Source organism: Solanum verrucosum, unplaced genomic scaffold (genome assembly GCF_900185275.1).
Source record: "Solanum verrucosum unplaced genomic scaffold, falcon-dt-bn FXZP01000278.1, whole genome shotgun sequence".
NCBI lineage: Eukaryota > Viridiplantae > Streptophyta > Magnoliopsida > Solanales > Solanaceae > Solanum > Solanum verrucosum.
Window position 1 is genome coordinate 4271870 of NW_026020332.1, and position 27930 is coordinate 4299799.

The 27930-nt window shown below is 32.5% G+C and overlaps 1 protein-coding gene and 2 pseudogenes across 1 annotated transcript; 2 read left to right on the forward strand and 1 right to left on the reverse strand.

Moving 5' to 3' along the window:
• Positions 1-523: 523 nt before the first annotated feature.
• Positions 524-2053, forward strand: LOC125836418 (uncharacterized; annotated as a pseudogene).
• A 1636-nt stretch (positions 2054-3689) lies between these two features.
• On the reverse strand, positions 3690-7428 carry LOC125836419 (uncharacterized). The gene is made up of 4 exons (XM_049515588.1): positions 5791-7428; positions 4336-5253; positions 3967-4257; positions 3690-3887 (listed from the first exon to the last, which is right to left on the reverse strand). Exons 1-4 carry the CDS (start codon positions 7426-7428, stop codon positions 3690-3692), a joined length of 3045 nt encoding a protein of 1014 aa, XP_049371545.1.
• A 16505-nt stretch (positions 7429-23933) lies between these two features.
• LOC125836420 (ankyrin repeat-containing protein NPR4-like) lies at positions 23934-26681 on the forward strand (annotated as a pseudogene).
• The last annotated feature ends 1249 nt before the right edge of the window (positions 26682-27930 follow it).

The window sequence follows — 27930 nt, forward strand, 5'->3', positions numbered from 1 at the left end:
TCTCATATTACTACACTTAATACACTTAGCTTGGAAAAAGAATAGTTTACTCTGTTTATTTATATTCTTGTCTTAAGAGTCAAAAAGGAAAAAAAGAATGATTGTTCTTTGTTTGAACAATATGAAGGAACTTATTCCACCTCAATCACGTAAGAATTTTGGTTTTCCTTTTTCTACAAAAAAAAAAAAAAAACTCAATCATTGTCACATTTCAACTTTGAAGGATCTAAGTATATATTCTTTATTAAGCCCTCCTTTACTTTCAAAATTAAGTCTGTTTGTTTTTAATATATGAATGCATGTGCATATAAGTTAAGCATTAGTATTAAATCAAAAATTCTAGTTCCTGAAATTAAATGTTCTCGCAACATACAACTAATTTTTGAACTATTTATAATCAATTTTCTAGGAGAAAATTTAATTCAAAAAGTGTTTATCCTATACTCTTTTATTTATGAAAAAAGTACTAATTAACTAAAATGATTCTCGCTCAAATTAAATTGACTTTGTTACATTTATATCAATGCACTTATTATACTTGGCTTGCAGAAAGAATAAAGGTCAGGACGAAGAATTACCAATTACTGCGGCAGCTTCCATTGGGCATAAAGATATGGTATCATACCTTTTTGAGGTCACAAATTTTGATTTGTTACAGCAACAAGAACGCTTAAACCTTCTACACATCACTATCCAGAGTGAAATGTATGGTAAGCTAGCTATAAAAATTATAAACACAAAGAAGTATCCTTTTTTATCGCTATTTTTTTCTGGCAGATGTAGCATTAAAAGAAAACTGGGTCCATTCTGCTGCAAAAGCAGGAAATCTAGGGTTTTTACTTGTGGTTACTCGTGATTATCCTGTGCTTATGTGGACGAATGACGATAAAAGGCATACCATTCTTCATGTTGCAGTTTTATATCGAGAGGAAAAAGTCTTCAGTCTTATACACCAAATAGGAGGAATGAAAAACATATTTCTTGTAGATTTTGACAATGATGGAAATAACATTCTACATTTGGCTGGCAAGTTGGGGGAGCCAATATTCAGTAAACAGAAAAGTAGTGGACAGATGGAAGCCCTGAAAAACAAACTTGTTCAGTCTGTGCCTCCTAATGCTGATAATAATAATGTTGTATTCGTTGAATCACTACAACAGCTGTTTCAAGAGATAGAAATCATTAGACACATAACAGAGACACAGTCTGTTAAGGTATTTAATTTCTTCTCTTTTAAAACATACATGTTGCTTAGCTTCCTTCCAATTTAACACGATACAGAAAATATATATAGGAAGTAGAGAAGATTATGCTGCCATCATTTCTTAAGGTTTCTGGAGCAGCACTCCAAATGCAAAGAGAGATACTGTGGTTCAAGTGAGAGATGTAAATTTCACAGTTTTTGTTGTTTTGAAATTCTTTGCTGATGCGGAATGATAATTACTATAGGAAGTGGAGAAACTTGTACCGCTTTCATTCCACAAGGATGGGAAAACCCCTAGGGAACTTTTCACAGAAGAGCACAAGGCATTACTAAAAGATGGAGAAAAGTGGATGAAAGACACTGCAAATTCTTGCATGATTGCAGCAACTTTGATTGCCACGATGGTGTTTGCTGCTTGATTCACTGTGACAGGTTGTAATAAGGATGATAATGGTATTCCAATATGGCTAGAATTGAATGGATTTACAGTCTTTGTTATGTCAGATGCAGTGGCACTATTCACCTCAAATCATTTCCATCATTATGTTCTTGTCCATTCTGACATCTCGCTATGCTGAAGATGACTTTCTTGTGTCATTGCCTGCTAAGTTATTCATCGGACTTACGGCGTTGTTTGTTTCCATAGTTAGCATGCTCGTGGCGTTTACAGCAACCTTCGTTTTGCTCTACAGAAATCATACGGGTTGGCAGCCAAAGCTCATTGTTGCTTGTGCTGGTGTTCCTGTGGCTTTATTTGGGTGTTTACAGTATAAATTATGGTTTGATGTAGCAAAATCAACATATTGGTCCAAGTTTCTTTTTAGATCGGCCAAGCACAAATTCGATTAACAATAGAACCTTCTTTCATATAGGAGTATATACGTGTGTTTACATCAGTTTAGAAAATTATCTGTCTGTGCCACTTTTTATTCACCAGACACAAGTATCTCGAATATATTTCAAATACACTCTCTATTCAAGAGTGGTTTACATGTATTGAAAATACATTGATTGTCTCATTTGCCTCTCTCCTATCTCGCTCATGTCACGCCCCGGGTCTACATCCTGGACGTGGCCGGCACTCGAGAACCATTGCTGGTCCCCAAGCAAACCCTTGATCTGGCTCATTACTCAGCGGAAGACTTACTCAAGTGAAATAGGAACCTCAAAGTACATAATCGATCTCAACATATCTCAGTTATGAATTTCTCAATAGTTAACTGGAAATACTCAGTAAAACATAAAGGCATAATACATATATTAGCCCCTAAACTTGGCTTCAAATTTTAAGTTTGACCTCCAACTTTCACAGTGCACAAATAGACACTTTAACTATCCAGACTTTTAATAAATAAACCCGCGAGTCCTACCTGGCAAAATGCGTGATATGCACGAATTCTGCGCGAGTTGGGAGTTATTTTCGAGGCCCACAACGGTAAAAAAATGCTGAAATGACAATTCTACCCTTAATGAATCCCTTTTATATATATTTCTTTATATTTCCAAATCAAAATCTCATTTCTCTTTTCCTCCTCTTTCAAACCAAGTTTTTTCCTCTCTTTAAAACGATTTGTGCTCATATTTAGTGCAAATGGATTCTAATTTTTTTTGTCATTGTGGAAAAAGAGCTATAATGAAGATTTCTTGGTCTGCAAACAATCCAGGTCGTTGGTTTCTTGGATGTGAAGATGGTCGGGTATGGTTTCATTTAAAACATCTTTTTTGGTTTAAATTTTAGTTCTCAAGATTCAATTTTGATAGTGAATTTGTTCTTCTTAAACAGGTTGGATGCAAATTTTTTAGGTGGTGTGAACTTGATTATACTGAACACGCTAGAATTGCTATTTCGGGATTACAAAAGAGGATAAAAAAACATGATGAAGAAAAGGAAAAGATTAGGAGGAAATATCGAGTTTTGTTGATCATTGTGATACTATCTTGGATTTATAGAGAGTTCTTTATGTAGTAAATGTTATGTAGATTGGTTGAAAAAGTTATGCCAGAATCGTTTTGTTCGTAAAATAGTTTTCTTTATGGGTTAGTGGCTACCACTATCTATTGTAAGCAATCAAAATAATGGATGTGAAATGCACTATTTTAGAGTTGGCAGCAGTTTGCCTCTCAACATTAGTTTTAATATTCATCACTTTTACAACTTACAAGGGCATTACTTAGCATGATTCATACACTTTCATACTAGCATGATTCACACACTTTCATACATAGTAAACACCTAACATCAAGGCAGCCTAACATCAATCATAACAAACACCAAAAGACTTCACAAAACATAACTTAATATCCATTAAACTGGGACAACTAAATACCCTCCAAAGATTTGTCTATGCAAACATACATCAAAATTACCCAAAATACATCAAAATGATTAGTAATTGGAGTATGCCTTTACAAACATTTATCAAAATAAACAAAAACAAAGACCTCCTAGATCAACATTTATACACATCATTAACACTTTAAACTTTTATGGAACCCACTTGCCCTTGGATTTGCTTTGCACCTTTTTCTTTGACAATTGTTGAAGTTGATTTCTAGTCATTGCATCTTTTCCTTTCCATTTCAAACCAGGTGGCTTGAATCCAAGATCAACATTTGTTTGTGATGCATCTTTAAATGCTATCCCTGTTCCACTTGAGATAACCCTTTCACTTGATCTTCCTGGCTACATAATTCATAGGGCATTATTTAGTATACCTTAATAAAGATGTAAGAAAATAAATTAAAGAAGGCAATATACATACGTTAATCACTTCTCTTCCAGTTTGTATGTCTGTGTAAACACCAAATCCCACATCTCTTGTTCTTTTTCTTCCAACTGAAAGAGCTGGTGGCATTCCAACTGAAGACGGTGGTGGCATTCCAACTGAAGAAGATGTTGCACTTGCAATTGGCTCCTTTTTTTTCCTTCCTTTAACCTTTGAAGTATCTGCACATAAAGAAGAGGCATTTCTAGTGCTAGGCTGCCTCAATGGTGGTTGTGAAGGCTGCCTCACTGGTGGTTGTTGAAAAGGCCTTGCAGGCTGTTGTGTGGGCTGTTGAGAGGGCTATAAAGATACAAAATTAGAAGTATAAAACTAATTAAAACTTACAAGAAATACAGAAATTCTTACCACTGATTTACAAGTTCTTTTGTTATGCCCAACTTGATGGCATTTGGAACATGACATCTTCACTCCATTCTTTGATGCTTTCCCCCACTTCTTTTTTCTCGGTTCATCTTTATCTTTTCTTCTACATCTACCTGGTCTTCCAGGCATCGGCTTCACTTCAGGAGGCTCAACTGGTGGGTTATTGGTGTCAGGCCACATTATCATATTGGAGATGGGTTGTAAGAAGTACTTATAAGCTCTTAGGAATGTATCTTTTTTGTACCAATGTTCCACATAATCTTCTGGTTCTTGCCCAATGTGATATAAGGCACAAACTGCATGTTGGCAAGGTATGCCCCTCAATTGCCACAACCTACAACTACATGTCTTTCTAGTCATGTCAATTATGTGTCTATACTCTCCTTCTTGAATTTCAAATCCAATGTCATGATTCCAATTCACCCTTAGTGTCCTACCAATCTCTTTGTTTTCTTCTAAAATCAATCTTGCCATAGGTGAAATGTCACCGATCCAAGTATCTACAAACTTAATCATATCTCCATGCCTATCCATCATTTTATGTCTAATATCTTCAAGCATACTAATCACAGATTTATGTCTAGGACCAACAATCCATGAATTAAATGTTTCACACATATTATTTTCCACCACATCACACTTTGATCTTTCACTAAATAAAGCTCTACACCAATATTCTTTGTTATATCCAAGCAATGCCTCACATATTCTATCACCCAATTTTCCCAAATATTCAAATTCATCTCTCAATTTAACCTCAAAGCTAGCTTTGGCACACCTCCAAAATGCTTTTCTCCTTTCCTCACCTCTCCATCTTTTTTGCCAATTTGCCCAAATATGTCTTGCACACATTCTTCTTTCAGCATTAGGAAGTAAGACTTCAACTGCTACCTCAAGACCCTAAGAAATATTAAATCAATAACTTTAAGGCACACTTCACTTACTTCACACACTAAGTGAATAGCTGCATGTTTTGCAACCTTTTAGACAGAATATTTTGCAACTTTTTATTACAAAGTGATTCAACAAACTACCCACAAACAAATAGCACAAGATCAAGATGCAAAAAATAGAATGAATCAGCTCATCATACTTAATTATCCCTTTACAGTGACATAAAGTCATTCTACATGATAAAATTGTGAGTTTGCAACATCATTCCCATACAGACCAATTGCACCAAAAACAGAATGCCAATCCTGCGCAAATGACTGATTGCAAAAACAGTTGACAAAATTAATCATGTCTTCATGATGTTAAATCTTTTGCAGTAACACAGGGCAGTAACACAAAACAGTAACACAGGGCAGTAATACAGGACAGTAAAACAGGGCAGTAACACAAAACAGTAACACAGGGCAGTAATGCAGGACAGTAACACAGGGCAGTAACACAAGACAGTAAGCTGCAATAAATAAACAAAGGCAGAATAAATACCTTTTGCATGTCAGACATGACTGTTATGCCACTTCCATCACCAAGTTGCAAGTCTTCAATGAGATAGTTTAAGAACCAACTCCAAGAGTGTTTAGTTTCTTGATCAACCACTGCCCAAGCTATTGGATACATTTGATTGTTTCCATTTTTTCCAACAGCCACTAATAATTCTCCTCTACAAGCACCCTTCAGAAAGCATCCATCCAATCCTATAATCTTCCTACAACCTTCCAGCCATCCATTTTTCAATGCAGCAAAGCAAACATAGAAATATTTGAACAAGTGTAAGCCATTGACTGTTTCATTATCAGTTCTAACCCAACAAGAACTCCCAGGATTTGTACTCTTAATCATGTCAGCATAGTCTAACAACCTTGAAAACTCAAGCTTCCAATCACCCAAGAACTTGGCAATAACATTCATTTTTGCCCTGAAACATATTGATCTTCCCACTTTTAAGCCCCATTCTTTTTTTAGTATCTCTTGAAGCTTATGAACTCTCATGTCAGGTTGAGATATTATTCTATCCCTCATCTTCATTTCCACATATTTGGTTGTGCACAACCTGTTCTTATTCTTTGAAATACATCTATGAGCAGGATAGTATTTCTTCACAAAAAAAATTCCAGAATCTTTATCCAAGCTTGCAAAGATTTCCCATTTACACTTCCCTTCACATTTTACCCTAACTCTATGAGGTTCATTGGGCTTAAGCCTTAACTGAACCTTATGTTGAACAGCATAATCAGCAACAGCCTTTCTAAATTGAGTTGCACTCTCAAATATCATACCCAACTCAAAGAAAGAAACGGATGAAGAAGAATCATACCTCAATTTGTTGCTTTTTCTTCTTGAAGGTAAATCAACACCTGGTTGTGCTAGAACATCTAGCTCCTCATCATTATCTTCACTTGGTTCATCTGATGAATCAATAAACAATTCATCACCTCCCAATTTCCCATTAAATTTGGCTGCCTTATTGGTGAAGATATTCTCAAATCCCTTATCTATGCCAACTTCTCCAAGCTCAACACCTTGATCCTTTGAGAGTTTTTTAGTTCTCTTTTTTTGCTTTGCAGCTTCATTTTGTTTGTCTTCCCTAAGTTTTTCTCTAAAAGCTCTCAATTCTTCATCAACTTCACTATCATCCTGATCTGGAACATCATCTAAGTTATCCTCTTCAAAGTTAAGAGAATCATCATTTTCTTCATCTAATGGTTGTTCAACTTCACCTTCCCCATTTATACCATGTTCAGTGTGTGAAACCCTAGAGCAATTTCCCAATTCTTGATTATTATTTTCAACAGAAAATGGTCCCAAAGTAGGTGTAGCAGTGGACCCCCCCTTTTTAACAGTCACATGCTTCAAAAACAACTTAAAAAATGACCCACTCCACAAATCTTTAACAAAGTTATATAGTTGGCTGTCACTTTCTATCTTGACAAAATTATGGGTAATAGGGTCTTCAGTAAAAAAAGCATCAACTTCATCATATCCAATGTCTTTTGCATACGATTTCAGTTCGGTCAAAGAGAAGTGATCCTTATCTATGCTAAATACAATGTTTCCCAATTTCGACACATATTGACCTTTATAAATGCGACCTCCATGGTGAAAAATAGCTATAATATGACCCATATGTATAAAGCTGTAAGAAAATAACTATTTTACATTAATGGTGATAAAAAGATTCAACTTTGTATCAAAGATAAACTTTCAAAAGGGCAAATTTAGGCATACCTGAACAGATGAACATCAACTTCCCTAAAAATCTTGAATGATTTTCCCCCTTTGATTCCCAAATTTTGATTCACTTGCTGACCTAGGGTTTTCACTTTCACTTTGAGATGATTTTGAATTGTGTACGTGAAATGAACAGATGGAATGTTTTAACCCTTCTTTATTAATTGAAATTAATTAATTTATTTTTTAGTTCTAAAATTGACATGTAAAATGTTTAATTAGTTGGCAGTCATTGATTGGCTCACTTAAACACGTGGAAGCGTTTGCATTTCACGCACTTTGGTCCAAAAATCGCGGGTTTATTTATTAAAAGTCTGGATAGTTAAAGTGTCTATTTGTGCACTGTGAAAGTTGGAGGTCAAACTTAAAATTTGAAGCCAAGTTTAGGGGCTAATATATGTATTATGCCAAACATAAATACTGTCTCAACGTAAACAATATCAACAAGTTCAAAATGGGCCTTAAAATTTAAAACAATTACAAGTTCATACCCAAACCCAAAGTAATTCCTCAAATATCCATTCTCTCATAAATAATTACAACCTATAACCCTCATTTATTAAGGCCGATAATTTCACTTAACTAATACTAGATCAGTATCATATAATGTATTGGTATCATTAAGGCTGATAATTTTCGCTAGACTGATACTAAATCAGTATCATATATTGTATTTGTATCATTAAGACTGATAATTTCGTTCAACTGATACTATTGTATTTGGTATCATTAAGGTTTCTTGTTCAAAAATTATTCATTAGTCAATGATACTATAAGAGTATATGTATATTGTTGTGGTATTATTAACGTTTCTTGTTCAGAAATTACTTATTCATCAATGATAGTTATTGTTTGGACTCACAACATTATTTGTCTCGATAGTTAGCATGCTCTTGGGAGCTTTTGCAGCAACTTTCTTCTTTTTGGTCTCTAGTAATCATACGGGTTAGGAACCAAAGGTCATTGCTGCTTGTGCTGGTGTTCCTGTAGCTTTATTTGGGATTGGTGATTTTTTATGAAATTCTTTAATTGTTTGTATAAGTATATCTTTGGCTAGTGGTACTGTTGCATATTGCAAAAGTAATTCCATTTCATTATGCAAGAGTTATGCTTTGCTTCTATAGCTCTGACACAAGTTTCTCGATCTGCAGGGCAAAAAGCTATATCACATCGTATATCATCATATCTATATATATTACCTTAAAAGCATAAACTCCTAACTTGAATGTTAAATTACTATAATATTCCTAACTTAGGTTGTGACTTTTTCGATGAGTTGTGACTTTTTCGATAAGTTGTGACTCTTTTCGAAGGGTTGTGATTTTTCGATGAGTTGTGACTTTTCCAAAGAGTTGCGACTTTTTCAATAAATTGCGACTTTTCCAAAGGGTTGTGACTTCTCGAAAAGGTCATGACTTTTCAGATAAGACACAAAAAAGCATTTGTTCATAGTACCCTTTAATTTGTTGACTATAAATAGAGGGGCTTCCTCTCATTTTTCAACCACAATTTTTTTAGTATGACTTACATAAATCACATAGTGTAAGACCCTAAATTACATTATATCCCTACTCTTTCTATTTTACAAAAATCCCTCAAAATATTAATCATCTGGATACATTAATTGTGATATATTATAAAACTTGTATGTTGCACTTAATAAGTAATATTAACGTAAAATTGATTTTATTTCCCACAAATCACGCAGAACTTATTTTCTTTCCCACAAATCACGCAGAACCTGATTAATATCAATCTATTCCAATCTGTAACAACTTCACAAAATTAAAAAATCAAATTTTCATCTTCTCCATCAATTCGAAATCTTGAATCTCAAATCTGCCATTGTAGATGATTGGAGAGATGGTTCAGATATATTCAATTGCTCTGATCCTTACAAGAAAGTTACTGTAATTGTGCAAGCTATCAGGAACTATAACGATCCCCATATTTTGGCCGCGGCAAGCAGTGGTTCGGAGTAAGCAATGGGTGATCTAAATCTGAATGAAAACAAGGTCGAGCTATTTGTTAGTGATGATACTTACTGATGAGATCAAGCTTAACCTTTTTGTGTCTGTTTTTTTATTATAATATCATGTATTTTGCAGTTCAACTTTGTGAACAATATCTTTTTTGATTTTGCTTTTGCAATAACATGATGATGAGTTTAACATGTCGTGTTTTAAGCTTGTTTACATGTTTGTGGCACCAGAAAATAATGGAAACATTGACTTTAAATGACTCTAGCTATTACTATATTGTGAAGACATGTTAATCAATTTGTTTTAGTTATTGTTTACATGTTTATAGTTGTGTGTTGTAATGAATATAGAAACTATTAGGGTTCTGAATCAATATCGTAAATATGAACATGATACATTGCATAACAACGAAAGTTACTGTATCAGTGATGTATCAAATTAGTGATAACACTAACAAAGATTAATTTAATGTATCAGAAAGTTAAAACGAAGGCATTATACATAAATTTATGAATCAAAATCAACTAGATACATAAAAAATCTGAATCTTGGGTAGAGAAGGGTGTTGAAACGAAGGCATTATATATTAAATTATGAATCAAAATCAATTGGATACATTGAAATATGAAGCTTAGTAGAGAGGAGTGTTTAGTAACCTATTCTACTTCCCCCTTTTTTTTAGAATCTTTCTCAATGGCTAATTTAGAACTTGGAATACATCTTTCATCGATTTCGAATCACAAACATGAGGGATGAAATCTTCCTTTTGTAAACTTAATTGGGTAAGACCACTATTAAACGATGGATCAGAATCCATATGTAACTTTCCATCGCCGTATGACAAACAACCGATTCATCTCTTCTCTTCCGTTCCTTTTGGTTCGTATTGTTCGATAATTCTTTCTGAAGATCGCCCATACATATCTCATCCATAAATATAAGAAGTTTATAGATGAAAAAGCTAAAAAGAATTTTAAAAATCAATAATTGATTAATTAGAAAGACAAAAGTGGACGAAGAAGAAGATTGGAGAACTGGAAAAGAAAAAATAAAAGATTTGAAATATGAAGAAGAAGATTGGTGAGTTGGAAAAGAAAAAAGAAAAGATTTGAAATTCAAAAATGGAGTGATGGAGATAATTGGTGATACCATGAAGTGATTTTAGGCGTGAAAAAAAGGGAAAAAATCGTGAGGGTGATTGTTTAGAGCGATGTATCTGAAAAAGTGAAAGAAATTGAAGAAAAGAGGGATTTTTGTAATTTTTTAAAATGGTAGGGAATAATAGAAAATAAGGTAAAAAATATTGTGTAGTTAGGTAATTTATCCATATTTTTAATCTTCTACTCTTCTTCTTCTTGCATTTTAAATTATTTTGTGTGATTTAGTATCTTTGCGTGAGTTCGAAGTTTAGCGGAATATCAGGTACCACTATTCTGATGAAGTAAGTCATTCTATCCTAAGAGGGTATTGTAACATCTCGCAAATTGAAAGAACTAGAAAGAGCTAGAATTAGAAAGAGTGATTTTTAGAAATAATAAAAATCTGGAAGATTGGTTAAGTTGAGTTTTTGGTCAACTTCAAACGAACATAACTCCTAGATCAGGATGATTTAGGTGTACTTCTAGGTATGGTTGGAAAGATCTTGGAATAATCTTTCCACACCGTCAAGTTTGCGCGATTCCAAGTTCGTATGAGTGAGATATCCCCTTTGGAAGTTGGGCTGTTCAAATAAGGAAATGTCCAATCCGGATTTTCAAAGGGTGTTTTGGTCTTTTCCATACCCTATAATTTTAATTCGTTTTTGGTGAATTAACTAAGGATCAAAACTGAATTGGTTCAGTTTAGGCAATTGGAGATTTACGCTAGGATTTTTGGAGAAAGAACGCAAGAGGAAAAAAGAGGAGAAAGAGCAAAGTTCGTCGTTCTCGAAGGTTTAGCTTGTGAATTTCGACAAGGGTTGATCCCTAAAGAGGTATGTGAGTCTTTCATAACGTTGGGTTCATTCACTCACACGCCAATCATGTTTATTTCAGCGAAGTTTGTTCTAGCAAGTTGAAAGTTGATGCATCTTGAATGTTGTTCTTGAAATTGACCTTCGTTCTTGAGTTAGGTTGAGATTGAGGAGTTCCTTGAGGTTAAAATTTTGTTTCCTTGAGTTGTTTGAGTTAGATTCGTGTGTATACGTACTGGGTATCTGAATCTAAAGAGAACTTGAGAATAATAGTCGAGTTTAGGCGAATTGGGGGTGGAAAACGAAGAAGGAAAAAGTTGAGCAAGGAACAGGTAGCAGGTCCGCATCGCGGACCTGTTCCTCAAATTTGACAAAATTGTTTTTGCCTCGCGTCGTAGTCACGGACAGTTCTGCCTCAAAAGCTATTTCGCGACCAAATATTTTAATTCACCTCCACGTCGCAAAGTAGTTCCCCAGCAGTGATTTCTTGATCTCTCATGATTAAGTATCTAAAATCATTCCTAAACATCATGAGATCTTTCCAATCACAAATCACAATCCTTGAATCCATAATTCAATTCAAGGAAAGTTAAGAGTCAAGTCAAGAGAAGTTAACAGTCAAGTCAAGAGAAGTCAAGAGTCAAGTTAAGAGAAGTTCATAAAGTTTCCAAAAGTCTTTTACAAATGTTTTAACTTTGTTTTAAGACTTGAGTTTTGAGTTGAGTAAAGAGTAAAGTTTGACGTGCATTTCTTCAAAAGAGTATATCGGGACTATGTATTCCCAAAGAGTAAATGTTTTCACATTTAAACAAGAAAGGAAACTAAGATTTCCAAAAGAGCATTTGAGCTAGTTTTCTGTAAACAGTAAATGCTTTCACAATTAAGCAAGAGAGGAAACTGAGATTTCCAAGATAGCCTTTGAGCTAGGTTTTGAGCAATTATCTCAAACCACAGAAAGAAGTTATGTTTTTAAACATAAAGAGCTAGTATATTTTGGAAGTAGTATTGAGCACCAATATGGGGAGAGTTCAGAAAACTCCGAGCCGCCATAAACCATATAGCCATCATGGGTAGAAAAGGTCCATACTTTTTAGATGATTCTTTTAGTGCTTTTTAGCATAGACTAGTGGATCCACTTAGTAGTTCAGTTATATACCCCCGGCAAGGTATAGGACGGCTCTGGCAGCGTGAGGCAAAACGCTATATCAACACTATAGCTCTTAAGTGATGGTTATCGGTTAGAGAAACTCCCACAGCAGTATTTTGTATTTTTATATACATCAGAAATATTTGTATTTTCATATACAAACAGAGTTCATATTGTATCTTTGCATACATATAGAGTTATTATTGTATTTCTAAATAAACAGACTTGAAAACCATGTTTTAAAGCTTTTCTTTATACTACATTTATTTACACTGCTTTATATTGAAATCAGTTCAGTTCAGTTGAGTCAGGTAAGTGTTTCTTTCAGAATTCTTTTCAAGCTTAAGTTATATTTAGCATTCCAACTCGCATACTTATACATTCAATGTATTGATGCCAGTTGGCCTGCATCGTCTTATGATGCAGACGCAGGTAACCAGGATCAGCATCCAGCGCATCGTTGATCCAGTTGAGCTTTAGAGTTGTTGGTGAGCCTCATTGCTTTTCGGAGGATCCCTTTTTCATTACTTTATCATTTTAGTTCATTAGGATGTTGGGGGTCTTGTCCCGACATCCATCTCAGTTATTAGAGGCTTCATAGATAGACAGTCAATTAGTTCATTTGTCTTTACTTTGTTATTGGATTATGTTCAGAATTGAGTTGCCACTTTGGCTAAGTTAAATGTTTATTTCTAAAACATTATGAGTTAAGTTTGAGACAATTGAGTTATCTTGCATTTGAGTTCTTTTCTTAATGTTTAAAGTCTTCCGCTGAGTAAGTAAGTCAGGCCAAGGGTTCGCTTGGGGTCAGCAATGGTTCTCGAGTGCCAATCCCGCCCAGGGTGTAGGCTCGGGGCGTGACAGGTATATTCCATAACCTCAAGTACTTAAGGAAAAATAATTTTGATGATATAATAATTATTTTTTTGCTTAATATATAGATTAGTATGTAATGTTCCAATATGTGAAGTTAACATGATGTAGCTTAAATTCATTTTTTTATAACAATTTCTCTTGTGATGTAGATATATGCTTCTGAATATCTTTTCCAAACTATAGAGAATTGTCACGATTCATTTTTTATACTCAAGACAAAATAATGACTTTATTTATCAATGTTACTTATGTGATCTAGACTCTCATGAGGGTTGCTTCAAAATAGCTATTACTATATAAGCATTGTCCTTTTGTTTTACTTATTTACTATTTCTTAATATTTCAGTATTTTAGACAAAGAAAAGTTCATATGACTACTAATAACACCAGTTGAAGTTTGTATTAGTTTAATTTTTATTATTTATTTAATAGTTAATTTTATTAGATAAATATTTTCATTAATGCAAATATATATTTATATTTGAGAGATATTTGTGTTTAAATTAAAGTATTATATATCACAAATGTATTATCAAGTTAACAAGATCTTCTAACTTCAGAATATGTTATTTTAAAATGTTTCGAATTTTTTTTATCTAAACATCTGGTTAGATGACAAGAAAAATACAAAGCAAATATTGTCTATAGGGTAATATTAGTGAGATAAGACTAATTACATGATTGAACCTCATCAAATTGAAATAAAATATATACATTATTGCATTTAACTAATAAATTTTTTCATTGACCATCTTCATAGGTTGGCATTAATAAGAGATATATATGACGATCCACGTTGAACATTCATAAAATAATCTGCAATATTTGTTTTTGCTAAGCGTATTATTCAAATCTTTGCTTAAATAAGCAATACTATTTACTACAACAAATATTTTTGGAATTGGTAATCACGTGCAACGCACGTGTCAAAAAACTAGTATTACTAAAAGTAGGAAGCTCCAAAGTGTAAAGTTGGATTACCATTTTACCCCTACACTATATAAAAAAATTCTAAATTATATATATTAATTAATTATTAATTATTAATCCAACTCAACAGTTAATTTTTTGTATATCAAAACTCCAAAATGCAAAGTTGGATTACCATTTTACCCCTACACTATATAAAAATATTATAAATTATATTTTCATTCTCTCATAAATATAGATTTGTATATTTCTTTAACTCCTCTACATTGTGAGTTCTTTAGGGTTTGAATTCTATAACAATATTAAGAAAATAATTTCAAATTCGTATTAGTCTTGCCGGACAAAAATGGTGTTTCACCGAAATTATTTTTGACACAATTTGATTATTATTTTTTTGATGAAATTTTCTTCTACAACTCCAAAACAATGACGATGATATTGAGAATGGTGGAATAATACTAGAAAGAAAGAATTAAGGAGTATATGGGGAAGGGATGTGGTGGGGGACGGTGGCTTAGGAATTTGGCCGGTAAGAATTCTAGGTAATATGAAATTGAGAAGTCCAATGGGAGGAAGACAATTGTCATGAATTTAACTAGCAGATTCAGTTTCTCTTTTAAACAAAAAAATGAAAGGAAAAAATGTGGAACCAAAACAAAGTGTAAAAGATTTTCTAAGTTGACTGAAGAAGACGAGAAGACGATTGCCAAAGGGGTATGGGGTGAGGTTGTTTTCCTTTTTTTTATTAAGAGATTATTGTTGAACTAAATTATTATTAATTTTAGTTATTTAGTTAATGTATCCAGGTTTTAAAAAATTACAAAATTAACTTCAAAAAGATTTAAAAAATAATATTAGGATCTATTCACGCGCTCAAGGACAGTGAATTACACTTATCTTGCCACATAAGCATTTTGTGTTTAATGAGTATATGTTTTGAACAATTTAGGTGTTCCATTGGTACAAGTCGTGATTGAGGTGTCTAAGTGAATTATGCGGACAACTTTAAGGGGTCGCCTATGACTTAAGTCATGTATCTTCTTTTATCGTGTCTTTGATGGATATGGACCATCTAGCAACAAGGTGCATGTTATGTTAGAGAAACACATAAAGAAAAAAACATAAAGTTACATCTGAAGTTGTCCCAAATTTTCAAAAAAACAAATCTTAATGTCACGACCCAGATCGTCGTAATTGGCACACACATTAACTCTCTGGTGGAAGAACCACTACTACAACTCAAACCAAGCAACTAAACCAAAACTAAGGCATTTAAGTATAGAAAAGCAAGAAAATACTAAGGAAAGAAATAGAGTTCCCATAAACTCTAACAAAAGTCTAACAATAATAAACTAACAATGCGGAAGTAATGCCTAGAGCCTGAAAGTCAATGTACCAAAACATCTAACAATGAACCCAGTCTAAATAAGAAAGGATACAACCCTAACTAATGTACTAATAACTAATAGAATTGTCTAAGTCCTAAATGTGGACATAGACGAAAGAGAACCCATGGCAGCCCGGAAGAATTGGCTCACCCTTGAATTCGAACGATCACTGATCTCTTAAGTGAGGTCTGTCCATAGCTACTTGAAGATGCCCTGTACATAACAAAAATAAGAGCAAGTGTAGTATCAGTACACAATCACAGTGTACTGATAGGATCGCACGGCTATCCCACTAAGTGCAACATACATAAGTCAAACAACAATATAACCACATGCATATATTGAACATATACAATATCATCAACATTTACGAACAACGAACAATTTCACATGTCTCAAAATACACAATTATGATAAGTCATTGGTCCTCTCATGGAACCCAAACCCAAACAGTTAGCATACCGGAACGTGGTACCCAATCCAATGATTATGCCGGAACGTGGAAACCGATCCCATAATTGTGTCGGAATGTGGCAACCGATCCAAGTTAGTTATGCTGAAACGTGGCAACTGATCCATTCAACACACCTCAATCACAATCACAAGTATATCCTCAAGATCATACAATTAAGTCATGATTTCATGGTAACCATCATTCATCTACCTCATTTACAACAAGTGTGATCAATAATGCAACATTCATATACATGCATGTATCATAATGAAGCAAGAACAACATACATCACACAATCATAGAATCACAACCATCACCTACCTCGAAACAAGCTTGAAACCCTAAGAAACTTGATCCTTCCCTTTCCGAATTCATTCCGCTTGTTCTTGGTCTACAAACAATCAATATAATACGGGAATCAATAAACAATCACTAATTACCCGGATTACTAATAATTCTAACAACCTTAGATCATACTCATGATCCCAAGTATCCAAAATAGGGTTGTTTCTACCATAGAATCTAGATCAAAAACCCTCCCCCATCGATAATTACCCATTCTATTACGTTCTACGAATTGAAAAATGAATTCAGGACTGAAAAGCTTACCTTTTGCCTCGAGAATGGTGGAAAATTGTTGGGAGTCACCTGGGGTTTGTTCCTTAGCTCTAAGAATAGAAAAGTGCAGAATAAAGTCGTTTAGGGGTTTATTTACGACTTTAGTCGCGTTGAACCCGCCACAACGGCCCTCACCCCGATGTAGCGGCCCCGCCAGAGCGGCTTGCACGAACCAGTGAGCTATTTAAAGAATTCCAAAATACCCATTTCACAACACACCTCTAACCAATGACGCTCAGAAAATACCATTTACGTTAAAGTCGATTTCGGGAGTTCTACTCGCTCGAATTCAATTCCGTAAAGTCGTACGGATTCCTTAACGAGTTATCTATCTACTCATGTAATCAAAATAATAAATGAGTCACCCGATTGTTAACAGATTTCCCTACACCTTAATGACTTCGATTTCGTCCAAATCTGGACTAGGATGGGAAAATTTAAATTACTACGAAAAAGTTTTCTGACCCAAAATTTTCCCCGTTGGCTTTTCTATAACGACGGAAACCGGACGTTACACTTAACTATGCGGACGTCCTATTACCCCCTAAACAATCTTGAATAGATATTATTACATCACTTTTCGTCTACTTGGCATAGAGAGTGCATGCACTCTCTTTAAAGAGAGTAAGCGACATAAAATAATTAATATAACTTTATTTTTATAGGTATTTTGTTATAAAATATAATTTCTTACTTTTCTTATTACTTTAACCTTTTTTTATTTTTCCTCTTTCTTTCTTCTTTCTTCTTCAAAAATTCATTGTCATCTCCATTAAAACTCTCCACTTTGAATGTCACAATTTTTACCACAATTCCGCACTTCTTTTTTTTTACTATTATTAGTTTAAGTCTCTTCAATTTTAAACCTTTATCTATTTTTTTTTTTAAAAAAATCGAACAAGTTGATGAACCCATTAGATTTCAAGATGATTTGGAGGTATCATTTAACTTTATTATCCAGATTTCATTAAGCTCTTTCAATTTTTGGAGAATTCATTTATTCTTTCAAAATTATTATTTTAAATTTTGAAGTTATATGAAAGAAGATAAATTAATTGATGATACTTTCAAAAATTTAAATTTTCTTAGAAAAATAATTAGTTTTGTTATCCCTAACTCAACAAAGTTTAGAAAATAATGTAATTTTATTAAGAAAAAAATCACTGGAAGAAAGGAATTTGATGGAAGAAAAAAAAAGAAAAGAAAAAAAGAGAATGAGAAGGGACACAGCTTGACGAGGGTGGAGAAAGATGAAAGTGAAATGTAAAGAAAATGGAGGAAGGACGTCAGCTTGAAAGTGGGGGTGGGTGGGTTGGGATGGAAGGTGAAGTGAAATGTAAGATGAAATTAAAATAAAATAAGAAAAAGTAAGAGAGAGAAAAAAAAAGGTAAAGAAAAATTTAAAATGAAAAAAAATTATGTCACATAATGATTGGTGTGTGATAACACTTGCTTTTTAAAATCTAACATTGACCGAAAAATGATGTAATAATTTTACTTTAAAATTGTTTAGGGAGTGATAGGACGTCTGCATAGTTATGTGTTTTTTTGAAAATTCGAGACAACTTCAAGTGTCACTTTATGTCTTTAATTGATGTATATATAGTTTAGATCTTAAGAAATATGTATATATTAATTGATTCTGGATATATATGTATATATTAATTGATGTATATATAGTTTAGATCTTAAGAAATGATTTAGAAGATACTCCCTCCGTCCCTATTTACTTGTCTATATTTCCTCTTTTAGATGTCCCTATTTACTTGTCCATTTTGACAAATCAAAGATAGGACAATTTTTTTTCCTATTATACCCTCATTTAAACTTCTTGAAAATTTAAACTTCCCCCAACATTGATTAGTTATCTTGAATAAATTTATTTTGGAATCATAATTAATAAGGGCAAAATTATAACTTCACTATGCTAATCATTGTTGCCTTAATATGTGTGTCATTTTTAAAGTGGACAACTAAATAGGGACAGAGGGAGTAAGTGATTAGTGTTAAGGGTAAATCATGAAAAAATATGTATAATTTTATTGATTGACGTGAAACATTGCACATACATTAAACTAATAATAATAAATGTATAATGGAGTATAAACGGAGAAAATTAAGTTATATGAAGAAGGGTGGTTGGAGAGAGGTCAATTATAGCATATAATTTCACAACCAAGGGGAGTGCATCTAAGAGAGTGGCCCTACTCTAGTGAATCCCCACTCGAACAAAGTCAACAAAGAACACTGGTGGGAGTGTTTCATCATTAATCAAAGGTGTCGGGTTCAAGTCTTGGGTGTGGAGAAAATCATGTTGGGAGCATCACTCTTGAATGGTTCCTACAGTGCGCGATTCAAATTTAGTCGAAACTTCAATGTGGACTCCGAACACAGAGTGTAAAACCAAAAAAAAAACAAAACAAAAAAAACAAAGAGAGGGAAATTAGACAATCATCATGTAATAATAAATGTATATGAAGTAGACATCAGGTGGGAACTCAAAAAAAAAAAAAAAAAAAAGAGGGAAACAAGACAATCGCATGTAATAACAAGTGTTACAGGAAGAATGGTTAGTTGGAGAAACATTAATTATGGCATATAACTTCACCAAGGCACCAACCAAGGGAAGTGCATCTAAGAAAATGTCCCTACTCTAGTGAATCCCATCTTGAACAAAGTCAACAAAGAGAGGGAAACTAGACAATTGTCATGGATTTATTGATCTTCTAGCAAGGTTTCACACACACGTATATACCAAACTCATTTATGTACATAACCTAACTATGGGCCTACCCAATATATACCAAGGCGAATTCATTTAGGAAAAAACTACTTGAATGAGTATCTTTTAATAAATAATTATTGATCTTAGTGATATTTTTTATTTATTACCATTTATAACAATATATAGCAATACTATATTAAATCTACAATATGTATTAAAAGTGAATTATGTATGCAATATATATGTATTATAATTGTTTTTAAAAAATATATTATGTTTGTTTAGTAAGAAATTGACACATTATTAATTATAAGTGAATTAAAATATGTAATAAATGTATTATCCATCCATAAAACTTGTATTATATGTGAATAATAAATTGTTCTTTGTAATATGTATTAACATTGTATTATAAATGTATTAAAAGTGATCAAGTGAAAGAAAGATGTTATTGCTATAAATGGTAAATATTTTTTAATTAAATTTATGATATGAGTTGATAAAGATGTCAAACAACTAAGAGCCTATTTGGCATTGTTATGGGGGGGCGGGGGGGGGGGGGGGGGGTCAAAAACACTTATTTTGAGGAAAAAAATATTTTTCCTAAAAAATCAAGGTATTTGGCTAATTAGTAAAACTGTTTTTTTACTAATAGTAAGATATTTTCAAGACCAAAATATTCATGTCATATATATTTATTTATTTTTCTGGTGAACTAATCGTATATGCTATATAGTGATTTAAGATATATGTTGTTTTGTTTGAAAATTTTAAGGTGGTTGAGGCACACCATGTCATACTTGTATGAGGGATTATTTTATAGATAAAAATTTATTTTGTAGGTCCATATATTGAAAAAATTTAAGGTGGTTAAGGCGCATCATGTAATAGTTGTATGAAGAATTATTTTAATAGATAAAAAATTATTTTATGGGTCCATATCTTTTTAACTTTTCCATTTCTCGTCTCACTCCTCCACCTCCACTTTCTATTTAACCCCCTTTATGTAGAGTACTTTGTAAAATTTCAAATTTTAAATATATTTCATTACACAATAAAAATAATTATATCCTAAAATTAGTAATTTATTACCTCTTTTGCGCATTATTTCTCCAATTCTTCAATAGAAAAATAGTAAGGTCTTCAAATTATTAATTTATTTTATTTATTGTATTGATAATTCATAATGTTCATTTGTTAAAAATCAAATAGAGATAAATATATTAATTTATATTTAAAGTCAAGTCAAATAATTATGTATTTAAAAAAAGTTAAATTAAGATTTTTGCTCTTAACCTCATACAAAATCAATTGTATTATTTTTAGGACAAAAATAGTTATTTAAAATTACTTGTAAATCAACAAAATCAAAATATAATTAATTATTTTTTCAACCACCATAATTTTTTCTTAAAGTCCGGCTCTGCTGTGATCAGGGTCGTCTTAACCACTAGGCCACTAAAGCCATCGCTTGGGGCCCCATATTTTTGGAGGCCCCCAATTTCTTTTAAAAAATACTTATATATATTATTTAAAAAATTATATGTACTTTTAATTTTTTTTAAAAAAAAACATGTAAGAAGTATAAAAAGAATAAAAAATGACCATTAGTTTTCCCACTTTTTAAAGGGAATAAAACATTTTTTGGGAATAATCTCCTTAAGTGGGAAATTGTGTTTTCTTATTTATCTCCTAAAAGTTTGACCCTATAGTATTATTTACCTTATACTCATATTTTTTATTCTCTATTTTATTATTTTTATTCTCAATATTGAACTCTCTCCTACAATTTTTTTTGTTTTATTGTTGCTTACAAGTTACAAAAGAACAAAATTTGATTTTTGGATGTCTTCTACAAAATCTCAAGATGTGCAACAAGCAATCATTATATTGAAGGAACACTACGCTATTTCGATATTGTTTTATCAACTTATCAAATTCATGAGTCAGATTTTATTATTCTAACTTTAGTTTATAGTTTTTTTGTTATTGTTGATATATATATATATATATATATATATATATATCTTGTTTTAGTTATTATTAAAATTATTCAATTTAAATATGTCAACTAGAAATTATGATTTCGATTTGACAAAAAGAGAGAAAAAGAGAAAACTTGAAGAATTAAATAAATCACAAAAAGGAGCCCTTGATAGATTTTTAACAAATAATAAAAATTCTGAATAAAAAAGTTATGCTTATAGAATAATGTTAACAATTCATGTAACTATTGTCTCAGCCAAAAGAAGTTTTTCGAAACTAAAATTGATAACAATTCATGTTGGTTTTTAATTTCCTCTGTTATTCTTCTAGTTGTGTCATCATCACTAATATATATCTTCACATCGTCTCTAATTCTCCAATTAATTCTTATGTTAAAACTTCCATTTTTATTATAACAAATCATCTTCTTTAATTTTCTTTGTTTATAGCCTTTCTATTGCCCAAAATATACTATATTATATACAAAGAGGGAAAATTTAGCAAAAAGTAACACATCCCTTCGAGATTAAAATTATTTAATTCTTTCTTTATCTGCACTCTTTACATGAGTTGTACATTTTAGCTTTACGAATACTAATGGGATAAATTTTGAAGGTCAATGTAATAAGATACAAGATACTTTAATTTCTTTGAAGTGTGTATATATATTTCTGAAGGTTTTTCATTATAATATTTAATTTTTATTATATTGGTTAGTGTAACTTTTCTATGACTTGAAGTTCTTTTTCTCAATTCTATACAAGTGTTATGAAGCAATTAGAGTTTTAAATTCTAAACCTAAGATACGCTTCAAACGCAATATATTGCTTTGTGATTTGTCAGGTAGGATGAACCAAATACTAATATTCTGAAGGAAACCTTGTATTTTTTTTATTTTTTATTTTTTTTATCAAATTTATCACTAGACAGAGCGTCTAGCGGTCTTTTATTAAAAATAAAAAGATATTAATATGGATAAGTTCAAGCAAGAGGGGCTAGGCCTTACCTTACTATTCCTAATGAGATAACAAGTCTCTACTAATTAACAAGTACGAAGAAAATAAAAACTAGAGAAAACTAAGTATTCTATGATCATCACGGAGTTTATAACATTAACTTTAGTGCTAGAACATTAAATTTATTATTAGGAGCTTGAGTGATATACCTAAGAAATATAATACATTACTCTATTTTTTTTAGAGTAAACAATACAAATCCCACTGTCTCGCTCATCTCTCCCGCTGTATCAGTATTTCAAAATGTATCTGGTATCAAATATACATGTACACTCTCGCCTCTCACTATCTCACTTGCCTCTCTCCTTCTTCGGGTCGCCTGTATGTGTATTTTACAATGTATACGGTAGTAAAGAGGGAGAGAGGAAAAAAGAGGGGAGAGAGCAAGAGAATGCAGGAGAGAGCAAGGGGGAAACTTGAAAGATTGGTGTACTTGACTTGAAATCTGGTGTAAAATTATTAATTAGTGAGATAATATGTAATTATTTTTAACTATAGAGTGAATTAGTATATATGGTAGGAATGTTTATGTAATTAGATATTAATTTCTCCTTTTTATATTAGGTGGATGGGTTTGGAGGTGGAAATAATTAAAGGAGATACCATCATTAACTACTACTCCCTCCGTCCACAATTGTTTGGCAGGTATACTAAAAATAGATGTCCAAGATTAATTGTCAATTTAAACAATCAAGAAATAATTAGTCACTTTTTTCCAATTCTGACCTTAATGATTGTGTAGTTCAATTGAAAAGTTATGTGGACTTTTGGTATTCTTGATATAGTAGGGTTATATTAGTCAAATTACACCTTGTATTAAATTTTCCTTGAGGGATGTGCATGACCTTACCCTGACAAACAATTGTGGACAGAGGGAGTAATAAGTAGAGTCGCTCGTTTTGGATAATCGAGTGAATTTCAAGGCGGAAGGAAAAAAAAACTCTTTTTAATGTTCTTTTATTTTATTTTCTCCTAGAAACTTGATTATAAATAGTTCAAAAATTAGCTCTATGTTACGAGAACAATCAATTCCAGGAACTTGAATTTTTAATTTAATACTAGTGTTTAATTTTATATGCATATTCATATACTGAAAATAAACAGTTATAATCTTAGCGAAACCAAATGAGGGCTTAACTTCAAAGTTGAAATGTGGCAATGATTGAGTTTTCTGTAGAAAAGGGTAAAACATTGAGAATGGAATAAGTTGTTCATATTGTTCGAGCAAAGAACAATCATATTTTTTTTTCCCTTTTTGTCTATTAAGACAGGATATAAATAAACATAGAGACAAATCATTGGAGATCAGCAATTCAAAGACATAATAATGGAGAGCGAGTCTTCCCATGAAATTGAACCAGTTTTTCAGGATTTTGAAGATGATGAACAATTTGGGTCTGGAGACGGAAGTGATGTTGAAAATCAACCTGTCAACACTGTAATATTTGTTAGTAAGTTCACAACTATCTCTCTATAGATCTTATAAACGCCTTAAGGTCTATGGATTTATACAACAACATATATAAAGTTAATAGTAGTGAGTAGTACTTATAAGTGCAAATGTCACTGAATTTTCATATATATGTTGTACGTACGTACTTTAGCATTGTTCGATTGCTGAAATTTGAATATTCACTGATTTTAATTTGCAGATGACAGGAAACTGGATGGTAAAACTGCATTGCGAATTCTTCAACGTGCTGCTTTATATGATAACTGGAAGATTGCAGAACCAATTCTAAATAAGGAACCAAGATTTGTTAATTTTGAATTTGGAGAAACCTCTGAAACATTGCTTCACGCTGCAGCATTAGCAAAAAGTAGCGGATTTGTGCGAGAGATAATTAAACTAATGAAAGTAGGTGACTTGGAGAAAGGTGTGAATACGGCATTTATGTTGGCAGCATTGGCAGGGCACGTTGAAATTGCTAAAGCAATGAGAGAAAAGAATAAGAATCTACCAAACATCTGTGGTAAGGAGGGAGATTTACCAATCTCTGTGGCAGCTCAAGTTGGGCATAAAGCTATGGTATCATACCTTTATGAGGTCACAGATTTTGATGTGATACAGCAACAAGAACTCTTATACCTTCTTGAGATCACTATCCAGAATGAAATGTATGGTAAGCTAGCAATAAAAATAAACAAAGTATCCTTTTTTTTTTTTTATGTATGAAACATGCATCTCATCAGATACATACACATCATAAACGAGCTAGTTATGTATGTTGTCTATTTGTATTATTGTTGTTTTTCAATATATATATATATCGGTAAGCTAATTCGATCTTTTTATGGCAGAGGTAGCATTAAATATATTCAACAAGGACAGAAAATTATTTGCCACTAAAATATTACAAGGAAATATTAATGTCTTACACACGTTATCTCAAAAGTCCATAGCGATCAGTAACACTTCTTCTCCGGTGTGGAGAAAGTTTATTAGCGTGGGCAGGAGGCAATCCATTTCATGTAAGATCAATGTTTCAATTAATTAAGTATTTTGTATGAATTAAGACAATCTTAATTAATATTTGATCCAAATGTAGTGCTAAAATTGCTTCCAGAAAGATATGTAGTTGAGAAACAAGCTGAGACACTACTTGAGGAGCTATGGGTGGAGTGTCTAAGAAGAGGAAGGGATAAGCTGTTAGACTTAGCGCTAAAAGAAAACTGGGTCCATTCTGCTGCAAAAGCAGGAAATCTAGGGTTTTTACTTGTGGTTACTCGTGATTTTCCTGTGCTCATGTGGACGAATGACGATAAAAGGCATACCATTCTTCATGTTGCAGTTTTATATCGAGAGGAAAAAGTCTTCAGTCTTATACACCGAATAGGAGGAATGAAAAACATATTTCTTGTAGATTTTGACAATGATGGCAATAACATTCTACATTTGGCTGGCAAGTTGGGGGAGCCAATATTCAGTAAACAAAAAAGTAGTGGACAGATGGAAGCCCTGAAAAACAAACTTGTTCAGTCTGTGCCTCCTAATGCTGATAATAATAATAATAATGCTGTATTCGTTGAATCACTACAACAGCTGTTTCAAGAGATAGAAATCATTAGACACATAACAGAGACACAGTCTCTTAAGGTATTTAATTTCTTCTCTTTTAAAACATACATGTTGCTTAGCTTCCTTCCAATTTAACACAATACAGAAAAATATTGTATCTTCTTAATTTGGGTTAATTAATTATCGATCATTGGCCAATAGGCGGAAGAGAAGATTATGCCGCCATCATTTCTTAGGGTTTCTGGAGCAGCACTTCAGATGCAAAGAGAGATATTGTGGTTCAAGGTGAGAGCGAGATCAATCACCTAAAACTATATTTCACATTTCAAATCTCTAATCAATTTTTAGCGTTTTCTTTATTGCTTTTAAAATTGTTTGTTGATGCGGAATGAAAATTACTATAATTGGCTAGGAAGTGGAGAAACTTATACCACCTTCAGGCCGCAAGAGGAGAAACAAGGATGGGAAAACCCCTAGAGAATTATTCACGGAAGAACACAAGATATTACTAAAAGATGGGAAAAGTGGATGAAAGACACCGCAAATTCTTGTATGATTGCGGCAACTTTGATTGCCACAATGGTGTTTGCTGCTGGATTCACTGTGCCAGGTGGTAATAAGGATGATAATGGTTTTCCAATATGGCTAAAATTGAATGGATTTAGGATCTTTGTTATATCAGATGCAGTGGCACTATTCAGCTCAATCGTTTCTATCATTATGTTCTTGTCCATTCTGACATCTCGCTATGCTGAAGATGACTTTCTTGTGTCATTGCCTGCTAAGTTATTCTTCGGACTTACGGCGTTGTTTGTTTCGATTGTTAGCATGCTCGTGGCGTTTACAGCAACCTTCGTTTTGATCTATAGAAAACATACGGGTTGGGAGCCAAAGGTCATTGTTGCTTGTGCTGGTGTTCCTGTGGCTTTATTTGGGTGTTTACAGTACAAACTATGGTTTGATGTGGCAAAATCGACATATTGGTCCAAGTTTCTTTTAAGATCGGGAAAGCTCAAAAGACAGAACCACCTTCATAATTGTAATGTTTGTGCATGAAACTTGAGCGAAATTCTCATCAATAGTTTCAGTTCTTTTCTCAAGTGCTAATTAAATTTGATTTATTATGAAAATATCCTTTGGTATATCTTTATCTAGTGATGTTGCATATTGCAAAAGCAATTCCATTCCATCATGCAAAAGTTACATTTACTTACACTTTATAGCTCTAAAGTGCATGCTTTAACAAGTTTTTGTACAGGCAAAAAGTTGAATGTATATAAGTGTAAGTTAACCTACTGAAAAAATCCTGCATCATGATATATAGTTGCCTAGACACTAAATTGTAAAACAGAATTGTCTTTCTAAAGGCTACTTTGGATTAACTTTGGTGCTAGGAGCTTGAGTGATATACCTGAGAAATGTAATAGTACCTTTACTTTTTTTCTAGAGTAAGCGATACAAATTCCACTATTTTAGTTTAGGTCCTAAATACGTGTGCTTACATCAGTTTAGAAAACTACGTGTCTGTACCACTTTTTATTCACCAGACACATGTATCTCGAATTTATATGTGTCAAAATAGGTGTAATTGATTTCAAATACACTATATCCACTTTCTAGGTTGTTTCTTATTTTATTGTTTCATTTGTGTATATCACATGTTTATTATACTTGTATATTGTTTTTATCCCCTCCTCAATTTGAAAAAAATGAATTCACTCGGGACCCACAAATGTGGATTTCGAAAGATGTCTAATACATTTCCTTCGAAATAACTTGAGCCCCTTACTTAGAATCTATTGATTTCGTAAACATTTCGTTTAAGTTAATTTGTTAATTGGTTTCCTAGTTTTCCTAAAATTAGGTGGTGATCCCTTTTTCCCTTTTACTCCCTTTAAAAATTCTTATATTTTTTTTAAAAATTGATAATTATTTTTTAATGAGTCACCGCGACGTTGTACCCTCTCAAAGGATGTCAACAGTAATGATTTCAAACTATAGAGTGGATTAGTATATATGGTAGAAATGTTTGTGTAATTAGATATTAATTTCTCCTTTTTTTTTTATTTGGGTGGATGGGTTTGGGGTGAAAATAATTAAAGGAGATACAATCATTAACTACAATAAATTGAGTAGCTCATTTCAGATAAGTGAGTGAATTTCAAGTTAGATAAAAAAAACTCCATTTAACGTTCTTTTTTTTTCTCCTAAAAATTTAATTATAAATAGTTTAGAAATCAATTCTAAACTAATATGCGACAAGTTCGCAACTGGTCTCTTAATGAACTATCCTTTGAATTACCCC

Bases quoted from the DNA above. Each gene is read 5' to 3' on its own strand.
- LOC125836419 (XM_049515588.1), bottom strand. From the start codon at position 7,428: ATGGGTCATATTATAGCTATTTTTCACCATGGAGGTCGCATTTATAAA. The intron at 4,258-4,335 runs GTAAGAATTTCT...CCCTCTCAACAG, and splicing joins AAAGAACTTGTAAATCAGTG to CCCACACAACAGCCTGCAAG. The intron at 3,888-3,966 runs GTATGTATATTG...TGAATTATGTAG, and splicing joins CTGGAAGAGAAGTGATTAAC to CCAGGAAGATCAAGTGAAAG.